Source organism: Plectropomus leopardus, chromosome 17 (assembly GCF_026936395.1).
Source record: "Plectropomus leopardus strain MGB_pleo_1.0 chromosome 17, ASM2693639v1, whole genome shotgun sequence".
Taxonomy (NCBI): domain Eukaryota; kingdom Metazoa; phylum Chordata; class Actinopteri; order Perciformes; family Serranidae; genus Plectropomus; species Plectropomus leopardus.
The window spans coordinates 2,802,589-2,818,232 of NC_142192.1; the positions used below are offsets into that span (position 1 = coordinate 2,802,589).

Here is a 15,644-nt window from a genome sequence, read left to right on the forward strand (position 1 = left end):
ACATTCATTGGAAGAAATCCAAGCCAAAGTGAAACCCAATACTAGAAGAAGTGAAACTTCAAAACAAGACTGAGTGTTTTCTCTCTCTCTGGTGTTGTGCTCGATGGCTCGCCACCGACATGTTCTTCTGGCAGTAATTTGACTGTTGACCATGTTAAACTACAACTAATTAAAGGTGCTTGTAAGAATGCTGTGACATTGTCTCAGTATGTGTGGTAAGAGTTGGACAAAAGGTCAAAAAGCTGAGCTGTGTGTTCAAAGGAAGAGAGGTTAACCTTTATGGACCGTCACCCAAACAGGATTCGTTAGTAGAATTTTGGACAATTTGGCTTCCTGTGTGGCAGCTCTGGCTCTGGAGATAGAACAGTTGTCTACCAATCAGAAGGTTGGTGGTTTGATGCCTGGCCCCTGCAGTCCACTTTCAAAGTGTCCTTGGGCAAGATACTGAACCCCACATTTCTCCCCATGGCTGTGCTATTAGTCAGTATATTTGCATGCACAGTTAAATGGAGCTAAGGTTACAGCTCCATTAGGCCATTTTATTGTACTACTGTCCTTGTCCAAGTATACAAGCACTGGGGAAGAATTCATTTATTGATGATGATTGTCATCCTCCGCCACTGTAGGTGGATGTCTGCTTCCTTTTCAGCTATTTTTATTTCTCTATTGGACCTTCTTTGAGTTGACCTACTACGTCTTATACTAAACAAGTTAGCAAGAGGCAAATGGGTTGCGTGGATGGATACCTAACATGGATAACTCTACTTGCGGTTCAAAGCCAGGGGAAGAGTTCCTAGGCCAGTTCAGGTTTGGTTGAGGCATATGTTAAATGGTTAATGGAACTGTACTTGTATAGTGCTTTCTAGTCTCAACCACCCAAAGCGCTTTCACACAGCAAGTCACATTCACACAGCGGTGGCCGAGGCTTCCATACATAGTGCCACCTGCTACTCTGTAACAATACATACACACTCACACTGATGGTAAAACAATGGGAGCAATTTGTGGTTCATTATCTTGCCCAAGGATACTTCAACATATTATAATATAATAATAAAAGTAATAATGATAATTATAATAATTTTATTTATATTGTACCTTTGACAACAGAGTTTACAAAGTTTGATAAACAAGGCAGAGCAGAAGCAAGAGGGGTTTCTTGCAGAGGCAACATAACTATAAGAGCCAAATAATAATGCTTGGGGCCAGACCCAGCCAAGCTTTAAAAGTGATCAGTAAAATCTTAAAATCAATTCTGAAATGAACAGGGACCCAATGGAGGGAAGCAAGGACTGGGGTGATGTGATGTTGTCTGTTAAAACCTGTGAGAAGCCAAGCTGCTACATTCTGAACTAGTTGGAGGTGAAGAAGTGATTTTTGATTAACACTGAAGAGGAGATTACAGTAATCTAGTCTGGAAAAGATGAATGTATGAATTACTTTTTCCAGGTCTGACTGAGAGCATTGATTTAATTTTGTAGATGGATCCTAATTGGAAGAGGGAGGACTGTACTACTTTTTTGACATATGGCTGAAAGGTCAGATTTGAATCAAATGTTACTCCTAGGTTTCTGGCATTGATCTTCAGATTTGTGGAAAGGGGACCAAGGGCATCCACAATGTGGTTGGTAAGGTTTTGGGTGAGAACAGTATGACTTCTGATTTTAAGTTATTCAGTTCAAGGTGATTTTGTGCCATCCAACAGTTGACATCTTTAAGGCATTCTTTAGCAGCAGCTAGGCCTCTCGGGCTATCTGGTCTCAGCAGGAGGTCTATCTGTGTGTCATATGTTGACTTGAGGAGCCGCAGATTGAAGCGCCAACTTTTCAATTAGAGGAAAACCTGCTCTACCTCTGAGCCACAGCCGCCTCATGAAAGAGTAAATCAACTCCCAACTGCATTTTCTTGGTGTGCTGATCCAACTTTGAGAAATTCGACCTAGTACATGTTAACATGTGTTTATGTAAACATACTGAGAGTCTGTATGTGTGTGTGAATGTTTATCTGATGAGTAGGTGGCACCTTGTACACTAGCCTTGGCCAGTATTGTACTTGAATGAATATTGTCAAGGAAATGACAGGAAATTAATTGATTGGTTCACACTTTTGAAATAACTTTTCCTCTTTTGGCTTAGGTTAAAAGTATCAAGAATTTTCAAGTCAAAAGGCTCAAGTCCAAGTGAAGTCACAAGTCATTGGCATTGAAGTTTAAGTCTTTTCTGATTTTGTTGAATTGAATTTCAGTCATTGAATTTGTGACTCAAGTCTAACCTGAGTCCAAGTAATGTGACTTGAGTCCATACCTCCGATGTGTCTGTGAATGGGTGAATGGTGCTTGTGTTGTTAAGTGCTTTAGGCAGTCCAGACTACAAAAGAAGGATATAAATGCAGTAGGTTTATGTAATATATCATACCTTCAAACCTTTCCTAAATTTCACCAGGGTAAACAGTATATGACAGTGTAAGTGAATGGCACTAACGCCCTCCCTGATGGCGAGTGCGCTACTTACTCTCAGCTTTTCAGACTAATAAATACCCAATTGAAACCCACAAAATGTTAAGAGAAGTAATATCCTCATGCCTATTTTCGTTATTATACACAGAATTACAACTACACACATTTTAAATTATTTCCCTCAGTCACAGAAGTCACACTTCAGTTAACTCGACAGAAACAAAATAACACTCACCTAAACCATCTTGGTTACCATTGTTAGTAATCTAATTAGTAAGTACACTGTTCCAACAATCACCAACTCCAGTTTGGTCAAAATAAATCTTTAATTCAATAAGTTAGATGTAAGACACATGCCGTTTTTCCATACAGTCCCTCTCTGCCTGCTGGCCACCGGCTGTTTACAGTCTTGTAACTTCTCCATCTACCATTAGGTATTGCAGTTTCTTTCAGTTCAGCTGCCTGCTTTCAACCAGACCGGAGACTGAGCTCTGGTGGTGCTCCACATACAGTCAGTATTGAAGACAGTATTGGAAAAACATACCCCCAGGATTTCTAAATACCCTGGTATACCATACAATCCTGATACTGCCCATGGTTAATATGCAGCCCATTTACCGTTAAGTACTTACTTTAGCTGTCTTAAAATGCATAAGTAGACATACAAGAAAAGAAGATCATTAGCAACCTAGAAATGTCCACAACCAGAATTTATGGTTTGCTTGTTTACTTTTATAAAGCCTTTTATATCAGCTAGTACAAGGAAACATGTTAAACATCACCAGTCCATAAAAGATGACTTTTAATGATCTGCTGGTTTTAACCACTGAAAAACTGGTTCCCAATGAAGTGACTGAATATCTCCTGTCCTACAGCTTTGCTTACTGTCAGTGTCACTCACTTTCCTTTTTCACCCTTTTCAACCACTCCCATCCCACCTCCCACAGATGATGATGTGGACCTGGAGCAGCTGGTGAATGACATGAATTCCTCCATGGAGAGTGTGTACTCTACGCAGGCAGACACTGCGCTGCTCCTGAACAATGGCCATGCGCACCCTTCACACCACCACCACATACACCCTGCCTACACGGGACATGGCCAGGCCCACCGTCGTCACACCCCGCCCCTGCCTCCTTCCTCCCCCTCCAGGGAGAGGCTGCGGCACTCTCAGCCGATGCACATCCAGGCCGTCAGGTAAACACACTTTACCTGCCCTCTGTATCAGTTTCTCTGTTTTATATTCACACACAGTCAGCTGGAAGCACTGTCCTCACAAAAGTAGCATTGCTTGAGGAAAAACACGTTTGTCCTTGGCTCTGCATGCTTTTGTTGGCCTATTTGCATCAGAAACTTTCAATGTAAATTTTTGAAATGCAAGCTGCAGAGGCGCCCCCAGATTTTTTTCATAGGGGTGGCCAGATGGGGCCAGTGAAAATCTTAGGGCGGCACCCAGAACCAATGGACAAAACTGTATTTCAGGTATTCTATCATGTTGTTGAAGTATCTAGGCATATTGAAAACTATCAGTACAAAGAGTTAAGGAATCACCTACGGATACTACTTTGGTTTCTTTTTTTACAGTTAATATACTATCCGATGTGCATTGACTAATTCTGGTACAGTTTTTGAGTTTTACAGCAATCCTGTTTTAATGTATCATGTATAGGCAATTCATTGTTCTTTGAAGCTGGTTGTCCTTTTCCTTGAAAAAGACATATATACATCTTTAATATAAAGGAGAACATTGGTTGTAAGGATCAAAACATTTACTGGGAACAAGCCCTATCCAGTTTAGGGGAGACTCTTGGGTAGCCATAGAACCCATTTTCATGCAGATATCTGGAGGTGAGAGTTCAAGGGATCCGTTTGAAAATCTCCGTGCCAGTTGTTCCTTCCCCAAAATTTAGTCTAATTTTGGCCTCTTTTCTTACAAGTTGCATGGCAATGTACCAATGGTCTGACATGTCCACAGTCCAGCCAGGTGGCCAATCTTGGCCCTCAAACAGATTTTAGACATGCACCAACCAGGAACTATACAAGCAGATTCATAAAAAAGACGATATACAAGCAAATAAAAGAAGCAAAAAAAGGTAAAGTTGACAGCACATATTGCATGAAGCAGTTTGCCTCCAGTTTTTTTACATTATTTAATCTGGACCTCATTCAAAAAAGTTAAGATATCCTTGGTTTAGCTTTTCTAGTTTTACAAGGTACCACTACTAAAGTGCAGGGGCCAGTTGTTTTTGTTGTTTTTTTTATCTTAATGTGCTCATTTGCTTTCCTTGTTATTGGTCTCCAAACAGATTATTGCTCTGTTTAGCAGGTGTATCGCAGTCCCTGTTTGGTCCAAGATAGCTAAATGCTAACCGCTGTTAGCAGGTACGTGTATTTGATTTTCAATAACGCCAAATTGTAATAGCCAAACTTTAAATTGTTAGTGATATTCAATAATATTCAGGAGGGCTAACTTTAGATAATGTTTCCCATAGTTGTCAGGAGTTAACATAATTGCCAAATTATTATAAATCTTGAAATTTATAACTTACAGAGACTTGTTACTTTGTTTGTCAATGAACTAAGTTAGCGTTTTCCCTTTGTTTAGCTATTGTTAGCCAGCTATAGCTATATCAGTTGAGGTATCGTACATTAATTTGGACCGTCAACTGTTGGTGAGTGATAGTAACAGCCTCTCAACTGTAATCATTGTAATGGCTTGTTTATGTGCAAGCTACTTAATGTAAGACGACCAACCTTAGTACGAATGTAAGTCATTGGGACATACTGCAAGGCATTAAAACATGTAGATGCAGCAGCCTGTAGCTCCTCAAATCCTTGCTCTATTTTGCTCTATTTTTCTACACCATGGCCCCTTCTGCTGAAGCATGACTTTTCTACAATAGAGAAGCACATATCAACATCAGTAAAAGTTGTGCGGGGCTTGGAGTGAATGCGGCAGACTGTGAGAGGATCCCCACAAATGGCATACACCGAGCGGCAAGTCAGACCAGAGGGAAGAAACGAAACCGAAAGCGCCAGACAAAGAGAGGGAGGTAGAGCCAGCATCAGGGCGAGGCTGACCCGACTCGGACCGAGAGCTGTTCCTCTACCAAGCCATCTTCTGGATAATGTCCGGTCACAGGAGAATAAAGTGGATGAGATGTGATTGAGGCTCACTCAGCAACTGGAGATCAGAGACTGCTTTGCACACATCTTCACAGAGACATGGTTAACCTCTAACATCGTTGATCAAGCTGTTGCACTGGATAGACGGACCTTGTTGGGAGCCATAAAGATACAAGATTCTGATGCAAATTCAACAAATGCACTGCAGGAATTGAATGATGCCACCATGATCTGTTTTGAGACCAATAAGGAAAACAAATGTGCATGTTTAGCTTCCATTGACTCCAAGAGAACTGACACCAAAGTCTAGCTCCTGAAACACTGTCACTTATCATCATGACCGTTCTTTGTTTTATATGTTGCTCAGGAGCTTAATTAACAGCTAATATGGCACTTTGGTCGGCTGTTGGGGGGGGGGTTACACTCAGTCAATAAACCTATTAATAACCGTTGGGTAAAATGATTATTCCTGCTGGTGTGTGTGTGTGTGTGTGTGTGTGTGTGTGAGACAAAAGTATTTCAAACACTGAAATGGCATTTATCCTCTGCAAAAAGAAAAAAAGAAAGAATATCCGAATGCCTAAAATGAAAAACAAATACCTATTCAATTAACAAATACCTGAAAAAACGAATATTTCGGTCCCCCCTTCATGGCAACCAATTAGTTTTGGCCTTCATTGGCTTCTCGTAATCAGCATGAATCTGTAACATTACAGTTTTAAAACATATAGCAGCAGCAAAATTAAGTTGTAATTTAAATGACGTTACCATAAATTAACTGTAAGTCATCTAAAGCTTTATAAGACAGGCTTTGTCTTGTTGATCAAAAGTCATTGATAAATTTAACCTTTCAGTCTAATATTTGTTTGCAGTACCTTTGCTCAACCCAAATGGCACTGATGATCATGTGTGTGCAGTGTTAATAGCCTTTCACTGGCTTCCCAGCCATGACATCAGTGTGTGTCTCCCTCTGCAGGTGCCTGCAGGAAGAGCATCAGCTGCGTCCAGCCTCCCTGCCTGCCATCCCCAACCCTTTCCCTGAGCTGTGCAGCCCAGCCAGCTCCCCTGTCCTTAGCCCCATACAGTCCTCTGACAACCATGTGAGTACACCCGTAACCACCAAACCTGCACTGATACACACCCACTGAAAACCTGAAACAGTAAAAACAAGCTGCCAACTTTCCTTTTTCAAGTGGTTACCAGTAAATACCACTAACACCGTGATAGATTTTGGACCCCTCATTGTGTTTGATGTCCTTTACTTGACCACTATCACAAGACAGTTTTTGTGTGTGTGTGTGTGTGTGTGTGTGTGTGTGTGTGTGTGTGTATTTTGAAACCAGCTGACTGGCCAGTTATGTTCAGGTCAGAGCAGCTTGTGTTGACTTTGGCGGCGGACAGCCTTTCCGTCCATTACACAACAGCTCACCCTGGGTTATATGACTGTGTGTAGAATAGAATAGAGCCGTAAGCCGGTGCATCTGTGCACTCCGCCATCTTTTGTGCATGTGCGCGCACGTGTGTGGGTTATAATGGAAACATCATTATCAACATGACATGTTTTGCTGTGGACGGAGGTGAGCAGTGTCTCCAGGATGCTGCAGACAGAGCGCAGACTTCCGCAGTGGAGCTGGGAATACAGCTCTGAACCCTCTGAGTTCGTCTACTGGCTCCAGCAAGACAGGCAGCCATTTCCGGTTCACACGCTTAAACCTTGGCTCTTAACGTCAATGTGTGTGTGTGTCACAGCCTTGCCCTTCCTTTCCCCAGTAGAGCCTCCTGTCCCAGGAATGTTCCATCCCTCTAAAAGATGTTTTCAGGATGCCCACCCTCAGCAACAAAAGTTATTTTAGATGCTCACCCATTCTTCTGAACTTCAACACATAGATATAAGCTCAGTGGCATTATTTAGTTTATACACACACACACACACACACACACGATTAGACAACACATTATCTTTGCTCATCGTTGACATCATCTCACAAGGTCTGGAGTCAGAGCAAGTTTGCAGTTTGTACAAAAGATCTTTTGTGTGTTTTAGTCTGTGAGAGTTGCCCAGATGTTGCATCATGTCTCGTTCCCAGAACATCTTCATTCTGTCAAGTTTTGTTCAGTGAAGTAATTTTAACCCTTCGAAATCTGGATCAACATCAGTTTTTTTTATACAGCATTCAGACACCAAAAACATGGGAAAATGCAGTTGGCAACTTGGCATGAAAAGTCCTGCAAACTGAAATAGAAAATTGGTAAAAGGAGACAAGAAAAAAATTCCTTTGCCCTTAAAATTTGACCAAAAAAAAACCCCAAAACTAATAGAGAGAGAATTATTGACTAGGAAAAAAAACCAAGAAACTATTTTTAAAAATATTTGGATTACATATTTAATATAAGGTTACAGAAAAACATATTTGTTTTTATTATATATATATATTTATTATTTTTTGAATTTTATTTTAGCTTTATTTCCTGATTCAAAGGGTTAACGGTTGTCTCATGTATCTGAAGAGGGAAGTCATCACCCAACAGTTGCTAAAGAGAGGAAATACATTTGTCTTTGGGATAACTATTACATTTGGTTTGGTTTGGTAATTTTGTAAAACCACTTTGCATTTGCTTTGTATGTGACATTGATGACTCATTGCTGCCAGAATTTACAGATTATGGTTCAGAGGCCTGGCAGCATTTTGTGTCTTCTTTAGTGCATTTTTTGTTGCATATCACCCAGTTGGAGTTGGCAGGAAGTTCTTTAAGAGTGCTTAATGGCACAAAAACAGGAAGATGGCAGTTTTCTTCCAGCGCAAACTGCGATAAAGCTCGCACTGGAAGAAAAGATCACTTCCAACATTCCATCATGTTTATTATCGTCAGCAAAACGGTTTTGGCTGAATACGCAGAGGAGGTGGCTGGGAGACTGATAAATGTGTGGCTGAAGGTGATGGGGATCATGGGAAATTAAAACCAACAGTGTAAAGAAACATCACTAATTTGATTAGTTTATAGCCATTAACTGATATGCTGGTGATATATTAAAGGAATAATTCACCCCACAATGAAAAAGACATATTTTTCCTCTTACTTGTAGTGCTTCCTATCCGTCTAGATAGTTTTGGTGAGTTGCCAAATTTTGGAGATATCGGCCTTAGAGATGTCTGTCTTGTCTTCAATATAATGGAACTAGATGGAACTCTGCTTTTGGTGCTCAAATCGCCAAAATAAAAAACCTTTAAAGACCAGTTAAGAATGTTATGAGGAAAAATGCACACTATTGATTTTGAGGTGAACTGTCCCTATAATGCTAAAAAAGGCACATGGAGTGACTTATACCTTTTTTCCACCAAAAATAGCACATGTACACAGGTTTTTAAAAGTGTATTAACCCGCTAAAAATGTCCTCTATGGTCCTTTCCCATTGCCAGTAGACCAGAGCTGTGTACATGCCTCCCCAGGAAACGAGTATGCCTTTCAGTTTGTGTGGCTTTCTTCTTTGTGTGTGTGCGTGCGTGCGAGCGTCCGTGCGTCTGTGTGTCATGTTTGATGTCACCAAAAGGCAGGCAAACAGGAAACAGAATAGTAAACATTATGGAAACCTGTGAAAACTTTACAGTGGTTACTTTTTTTGTATATTGCTTACTTAATCAGTCTGTCTTCAGATTCAGTCCAGACTAATTTGGATAAATGTTTTACCGCAATGCAATGTTTTTGTCCAGCTCTCAAGGGGCAGCCCTAGTTAGCATTGTGGTTAACATGCTGATAATAGCAGTTAGCTCACAGCACTGCTTTGCCTTGAGCTGCTAGTATGTGCTCTCGGTCTTAATTAGCAGTGTTCTCACTGTGTGGCATCACAAAAAAAACTCCAGTATTAACTGGCCTCCTTCACTGGATGCGCGTGTAACCATCAGATTCTTTCTAATGCCTTGGTTAGTCTTAGGCTGATTGAATGAAACCATCACTGATCAAATCACTTGAGTTCAACTAGGCCAGCATCACACTGGCCACTGGCATGCTATGTTGTGTAATGTCATATAGAAGCTGACAGAAAGGCAAAAGGCAAGTGGAGTATGTAAATATGGATGCATGGAGTCAGATAAGTATTGTTGTCCGAAGAGCACTTGGAATGGCTTGCACAACAATGCAGACTCTCAGACGAGCTGTGCGTTGGTCTGCAGACATAGTTGCATCGTATTTGCATTGGCATGGTTTTATCATAGGATCTCTCTCCCTCCAGCTGTAGAGTTAGAATCTGAACATTCTTCACTAAGCTTCAGTCTTTCTCAAAGGGATACACAGCTTATACTATGAGCCAGCAAAACTGTGTATGTGCGTGACATGACAGGTTTATGGCCTGCACTGCCCCTGATAACATAAATGGATTTGTCCCCAGGGTGTTATGAACAGATAACATGACGCTGCATCTCCATCTGACTTTCAAAATAAGTTCAGAGGAATACCCATCTCATAGTAAATCCTACTGAGCTCTTTACCTTGAGTCTAGCAACTGCAAATACCAAAGCTTACTCAGTAGTCTGGATGTAGTCTCTGATAGTTTCCCACACATGTTGTGGCAGTCTTACACCATACAGTTGATAATGTAACCCCAGCTTTCACAAGGATTTGTTCAGGTCCTGTCCGTCATCACTGGGCGAGTGGGTTTGCTTTGGCATCATGTCTGCGGCTGTAACGCAACTCCTGCTTTTATTTGTGGCCAGAGACACGGCATTACGAACATCAGGGACGGCAGGGAGGCCCAGTGGTTAAAGAGACCATCTCCCGAGCAAAGAACTTGGGTTCAAGCCCCCTGTGTTGGCAACCATCCACCCTGCTGAAGTAGCTTAAGCAAGACACTGAACCCCTTCCAGCTCTGGGTTCATTGCTCTTTCAATGACCCTGATCTCTGACCTCCCTGTGGAAGAAGGCAGAGAAAAGAGAGTTTTAATGAAGAAAAAGGGATTTGAAAGAGTCAGTTTCTCATGGTTTGGCTATTTAGTGAGTCTGATTATTGAAATATTTGGTGCTTGCAAAATTTAAATTTCCAACAGATAATAGACAAAAAGGGATCTTAACTTGGTTCTGTCTACAGTTTCAATTGGATGTTTTCTTTTTTAACATTGCTAGCTTGGGATGACTATGTGTGTCAGTTTGATCGTTCCACCACTTTGGTCCAGACATAGTGCCACAATGTTTTTTGGATTAATTGCTATGTCATTTTGCAATGGCCGCTAGAGCAGGAATCCTAATTACTTTAGCGATCCATTAACTTTTCCACGAGCATCACCATTAAGCCAAACGTGTCTAGTATTTGATTTCTGATCAAACACCTGCAAAACTAATGACACCTCCATCAGTTTCACCTGTAATTTGTTTTTGTTTTGTGTGTTTTTTTTTGTTGCTAATAAGCAAATGTTAGCATGCTTACACACTAAATAAAGATTGTGAACATGGTAAACATTATAGCTGCTAAACATGAGCATGTTAACATGGGCTTGTAAGCATTTTAGCATACTGACGATGTTAGCACTTAGCTTGAAGCACAGCTTTTTCTTACAGCCTCACATCACTTACAAAAAAACACTATAGTATTACTGCTAAGGTTCACAATAGAAATGCCATATAAATTATCGGTATTACTATAGCTATCTATGTTTTTAAAATGCATAATAGAATATTACTATAGTAATACTGTATAATTGGCTATGGTGATCTTATAATAATTGTTATACCATAGTGTTAATAGTATCACAATGGTGTTTTCTGTATTTTTTGTTGTTGTTTTTTATTTAAAAGTTATTCTATAGAGATTCATGTACATGAAAAAAATCACCATAGTAACACCATGGAGTTGCTTTGGTGATCTTATATTGAAATATACTATTGTGTTCATTACATTACCACTCTTAACACAGGCTGAGGTTGGCTAAACATGTTAGGATAAAGCATTTGGGCAAAACTGCAATATTACCTGAAAGATTTACCACAGAAACACACAAAGTAATACCATTACAAATAATATGGTCATACTATAAAAGGCACTACAGTATTACTATATGTTTACTATTAGATCATCATAGTATGACTATAGGGATATTTTAAAGTGTGTTTAAAACATTCCAGAAACAATTTATCATATGATATAGTAATACTATTTAAATTAATACAGGAATACTATGGAAACACACAAACCATAATACCATTACAAACTCTATAGCACTACTATACATTCACTATAACATCATATAGTATTACTATAGGAATGTTGTATAGTACCTCCCGAAACAATACAGATACAGTATAATGTACCATAGTAATAGAGTGCCCAAGGATGATGTTTTTCTGTAGGCCAGCCCAGAAGTTAGCTTCGCCCTGGTTCCCTCATCAAAAAGCTCATAGGATTTTTCCATTGGATTTTGGATCATTGTAGAAAATAAGCACTGTGGCAAACAAACGTTTATGATACTTGCACATGTTCTGCAAGATAATCCTCACAAATGAACATCACTTCTAGGATTTTTGAAGCCTAAATGCAATCCTCTGAATTAAAAAAGCTTATGTTATAACCGTGTTTGGCTTGGTCTCAGTTAGCCACTTTTTAGCAACCGTCTTTTTTAAAACACATAAAAGCTTCAAAGTTCACAGTGGGCTATTTACTGATTTTATGTTGTAGAACAAAACCCTGAAAGTCTCTTCAGCTTGTGTTAACGACAGACATTATTTCAGGATTTTAACCAAAAAATCCTTTGACTTTAATAATAATAATAATTATAACCTTTATTTAACCAGGTATGTCCCATTGAGATCAATGATCTCTTTTGCAAGAGAGACCTGGCCAAGAATGGAAGCTCACACAGTTACACATTATTTAAACACATAATTAGATTAAACTTAAACAGAGAAGATACAAATAACAATTAGATTTACAAAAATCTGTTTAAAAAAAACAACAAAAAAAAACCCCATTGCACTCAAATAAAACATTTGCACTCATAAGACCTAGATATAATGGGATTTATCATTGACTTAAAAGCATTCAGAGTAATCAATTATTGACGTTTGAGCTCTGACTGCAAAATGTTCCATGAAGTTGGAGCAGCAAACGTAAAAGCTTTCTTCCCCATTTCTGTTCTGACCTTAGAAACAGTAAAAAGTAAAAGCCCTGAGAACAGAGACTGTAGGCCCTATTGTTTAAAATTAAAAGCGGTGATTAATAAGATGGAATCCTCTCAAGAATAGTCTTGTAAATAAAGACATACCAATGGACGAGCTGGCATGTAAAGATGGCCAATTTACTTTTGTATATAAGACACAGTGATGAGTAAGAGCTCCACAGTTTGTGATAAACCTCAGAGCACCATGATACACATTATCCAGCACGTGGAGACAATGAGCAGTGGCATTCATATATAACACATCGCCATAATCAACGATCAGAAGAAAGGTTGCCTCTACCGGTTTCTGTTTAACCCTAAATGAAAAGCAAGACTTATTTCAGTAAAAGAATCCCAATAAAAGCTTCATCTTCTTTACGGTAAACTGAATATGTGCCTTAAAATGACAAGTGGTCATCAATCAGGAACCCTAGATATTTAAAAGTAGATACAAGCTCGATTTGTTGACCATTACTGGTGACAATGACAGACTATTTTAACCTTGTTGCTTTTGAATTAGTAAAAAACATAAGTTTGTTTTATCAGCATTAAGAACAAGTTACAGTTGTTCCTGCACTCTGTAAAATGCATTCTGCAGATAAGCAAACACTTCTGTGGGCGTAGGTGCAAAGCAATATAATGTATCATCAGCACAAAAATGAAAGGCTACATTTGGGATATTCGCTCCAATATTATTTATATACTAGGTAAATAACAAAGGGTCTAGTACTGAACCTTGTGGTACCCCTTTGTGGACAAACTGAATCTCAGAGGAAACACCCTCTTAACTGTACAGCTTGGGGTCTATCTTTAAGATAGTTTGCAAACCATCCAGCTGCCTGTACAGAGAACCCAGCTGCTATAAGACGTTTAGTCAAAATATCATGGTCCACGGTATCAAAGGTCTTACAAAAGTCTATAAACAGAGATAGACAACACTGCTTATTGTCTAAGGCATCTGTTATATCATTTATAACCTTCAATGTTGCCATGGTAGTACTGTGTTTTATGCGATATCCTGATTGGAAAGTCAATAGAATAGAGTTAGTAGTCAGGTATTCCTTTACTTGTTCACTGACAAGGACTTCCAGTACCTTAGCCAGAACAGACAGTTTAGAAATAGGCCTATAATTGTTTAAAATAGCTGGATCTCCTCCTTTCAAGAGAGGAATAACAAACGCAGATTTCCAGACTTTGGGAATTACATTGGTCAACAAACTAAGATTAAAAATATGACACAATGGAACTGCTACAATTTCAGATGCCAGTTTTAAAAAGAAGGGCTCCAATTTATCTGGTCCTGGTGTTTTTTTAGGATCAAGGTCTTTTAGAGCTTTAGTGACCACTGCTGTAGAAAGAGGGGCGAAATTAAAAGCCTGGACATTGCCAGGAACCCTATCAGCCGATGGAGGGTCAATAGAAGACTTTTCATAAGGTGAGGATTGTTTAGAGGGGGTTTTGGAGTTAAACAAGAACCCAGAGGAAATAAAATGTTTGTTGAAACAATTTAATATGTCTATTGTGTCAGTTACCCTGCTACCATCAATAGTAGTCATAGATAAGTAAAACTCAGCCTTTGTATTTTGGAGAAGAGAGGTAAATTTATTTCTTAATAGTCTAAAATGAAGCCAGTCACTTTCCAAACCTGATTTATGTGCCCTGGCCCATGCCAAATTCCGCTCATGCAGAGCTTCTGCTAGAGCAGCTGAAAACCAAGGGATATCACGGCCTTTAATTCTAAATTTGTGCAAGGGCGCATGTTCATAAACAATAGAGCTCAAATTTTCACGAAAGTAACTCCAAGCCAGTTCAACATCATCAAAAAGGGCAGTCCTATCCCAGTCAAAGTGAAGCAAGGGAACATGTTGAGATTATTATTTTGAACATGGCAAATAAAATAAGACAACAAAATAAAAACTAGAAATAGGAACAAAATCAAAAACATTAGATGCCCACTGTACATATTCAGAAAACATGTCCGAAAAGGACACTTATTATTAACTTATTTATTATATTATTAACTCCAGACTACATGTCTGGAGTTCATAATGGAAATTTTCTCTTGTCCATCCTCCATGAAATGACTTTGAATGATACAGCCCATTATGTAACCACTCTTTGTTGATGCACAGAAAAAAACACTATAAACAAAATTGTCCCTCACTTTTTTACATTTCCACCTTCTTATAGTTCTGTATTGAAAATATAATGCAACTTTTAAATACTTTGAAATTATTCTGAAAACACTCTTTTAATAGCTGCTTTGTGCTTAGTGGTTTAGTAATCCAGTATATTACCCTGTGAAACATCTTTAGTGGTGTCACTTATTGCTTAAAGAAAGTTGTATTAGCTGATGGCCGAAAGTACCTATGTATCTGTGGCCACAGTATACTGTATTCGCCGCAGAAGTGTCATAAAAACAATTTCAAGGCTCTAGCTCTGAGTCACACACTCTCTCTGTTTAGGACTCATACCTCCCCCTCTGTCTGTGGTCAGCTGATCAGCTCCTGCACGCAATGGTCTGCTGACCCACTGCAATCAAATCAGGTGCATGTACGTGTGTGTGTGTGTGTGTGTGTGTGTGTGTGGTGTGTGTGTGTGTATGTGTGTGTGTGCGTGCGTGCGTGCATGTGTAAAGATGGCAGTAAAAGCCTGTTCAACAGAGTAAGCTTATAAGGACATGGATTTATTCGTCTCTTGTTGTCAGTTAGACACCTGGTTCAGTCTTCAGTGGACATCAAGATGCTTTATGTTAAATTAAAGGCAGTCATTATAATCAATGGATGTCTGAGGATTCCATGTGTCATTACAGTTGAACTTGTGCTTGATATTTATGTCCTATACTTTACAATGTACTGCGGACCCTGTTTTACCCTACATGTGACTAATGAAGCAAAACATTTTAAAAAAGACTGAACTGA

The 15,644-nt window shown here is 39.3% G+C and overlaps 1 protein-coding gene across 1 annotated transcript in view; it reads left to right on the plus strand.

Annotated features, from left to right (window-relative positions):
- LOC121958200 (growth factor receptor-bound protein 10-like) overlaps positions 1 to 15,644 on the plus strand; it is an 81,299-nt gene that overhangs the window by 24,792 nt on the left and 40,863 nt on the right. The window contains exons 4-5 of the mRNA XM_088090326.1: positions 3,403 to 3,652; positions 6,558 to 6,681. Coding sequence (XP_087946452.1) covers positions 3,403 to 3,652; positions 6,558 to 6,681 — 374 coding nt within the window. The remainder of the gene's footprint in view (positions 1 to 3,402; positions 3,653 to 6,557; positions 6,682 to 15,644) is intronic.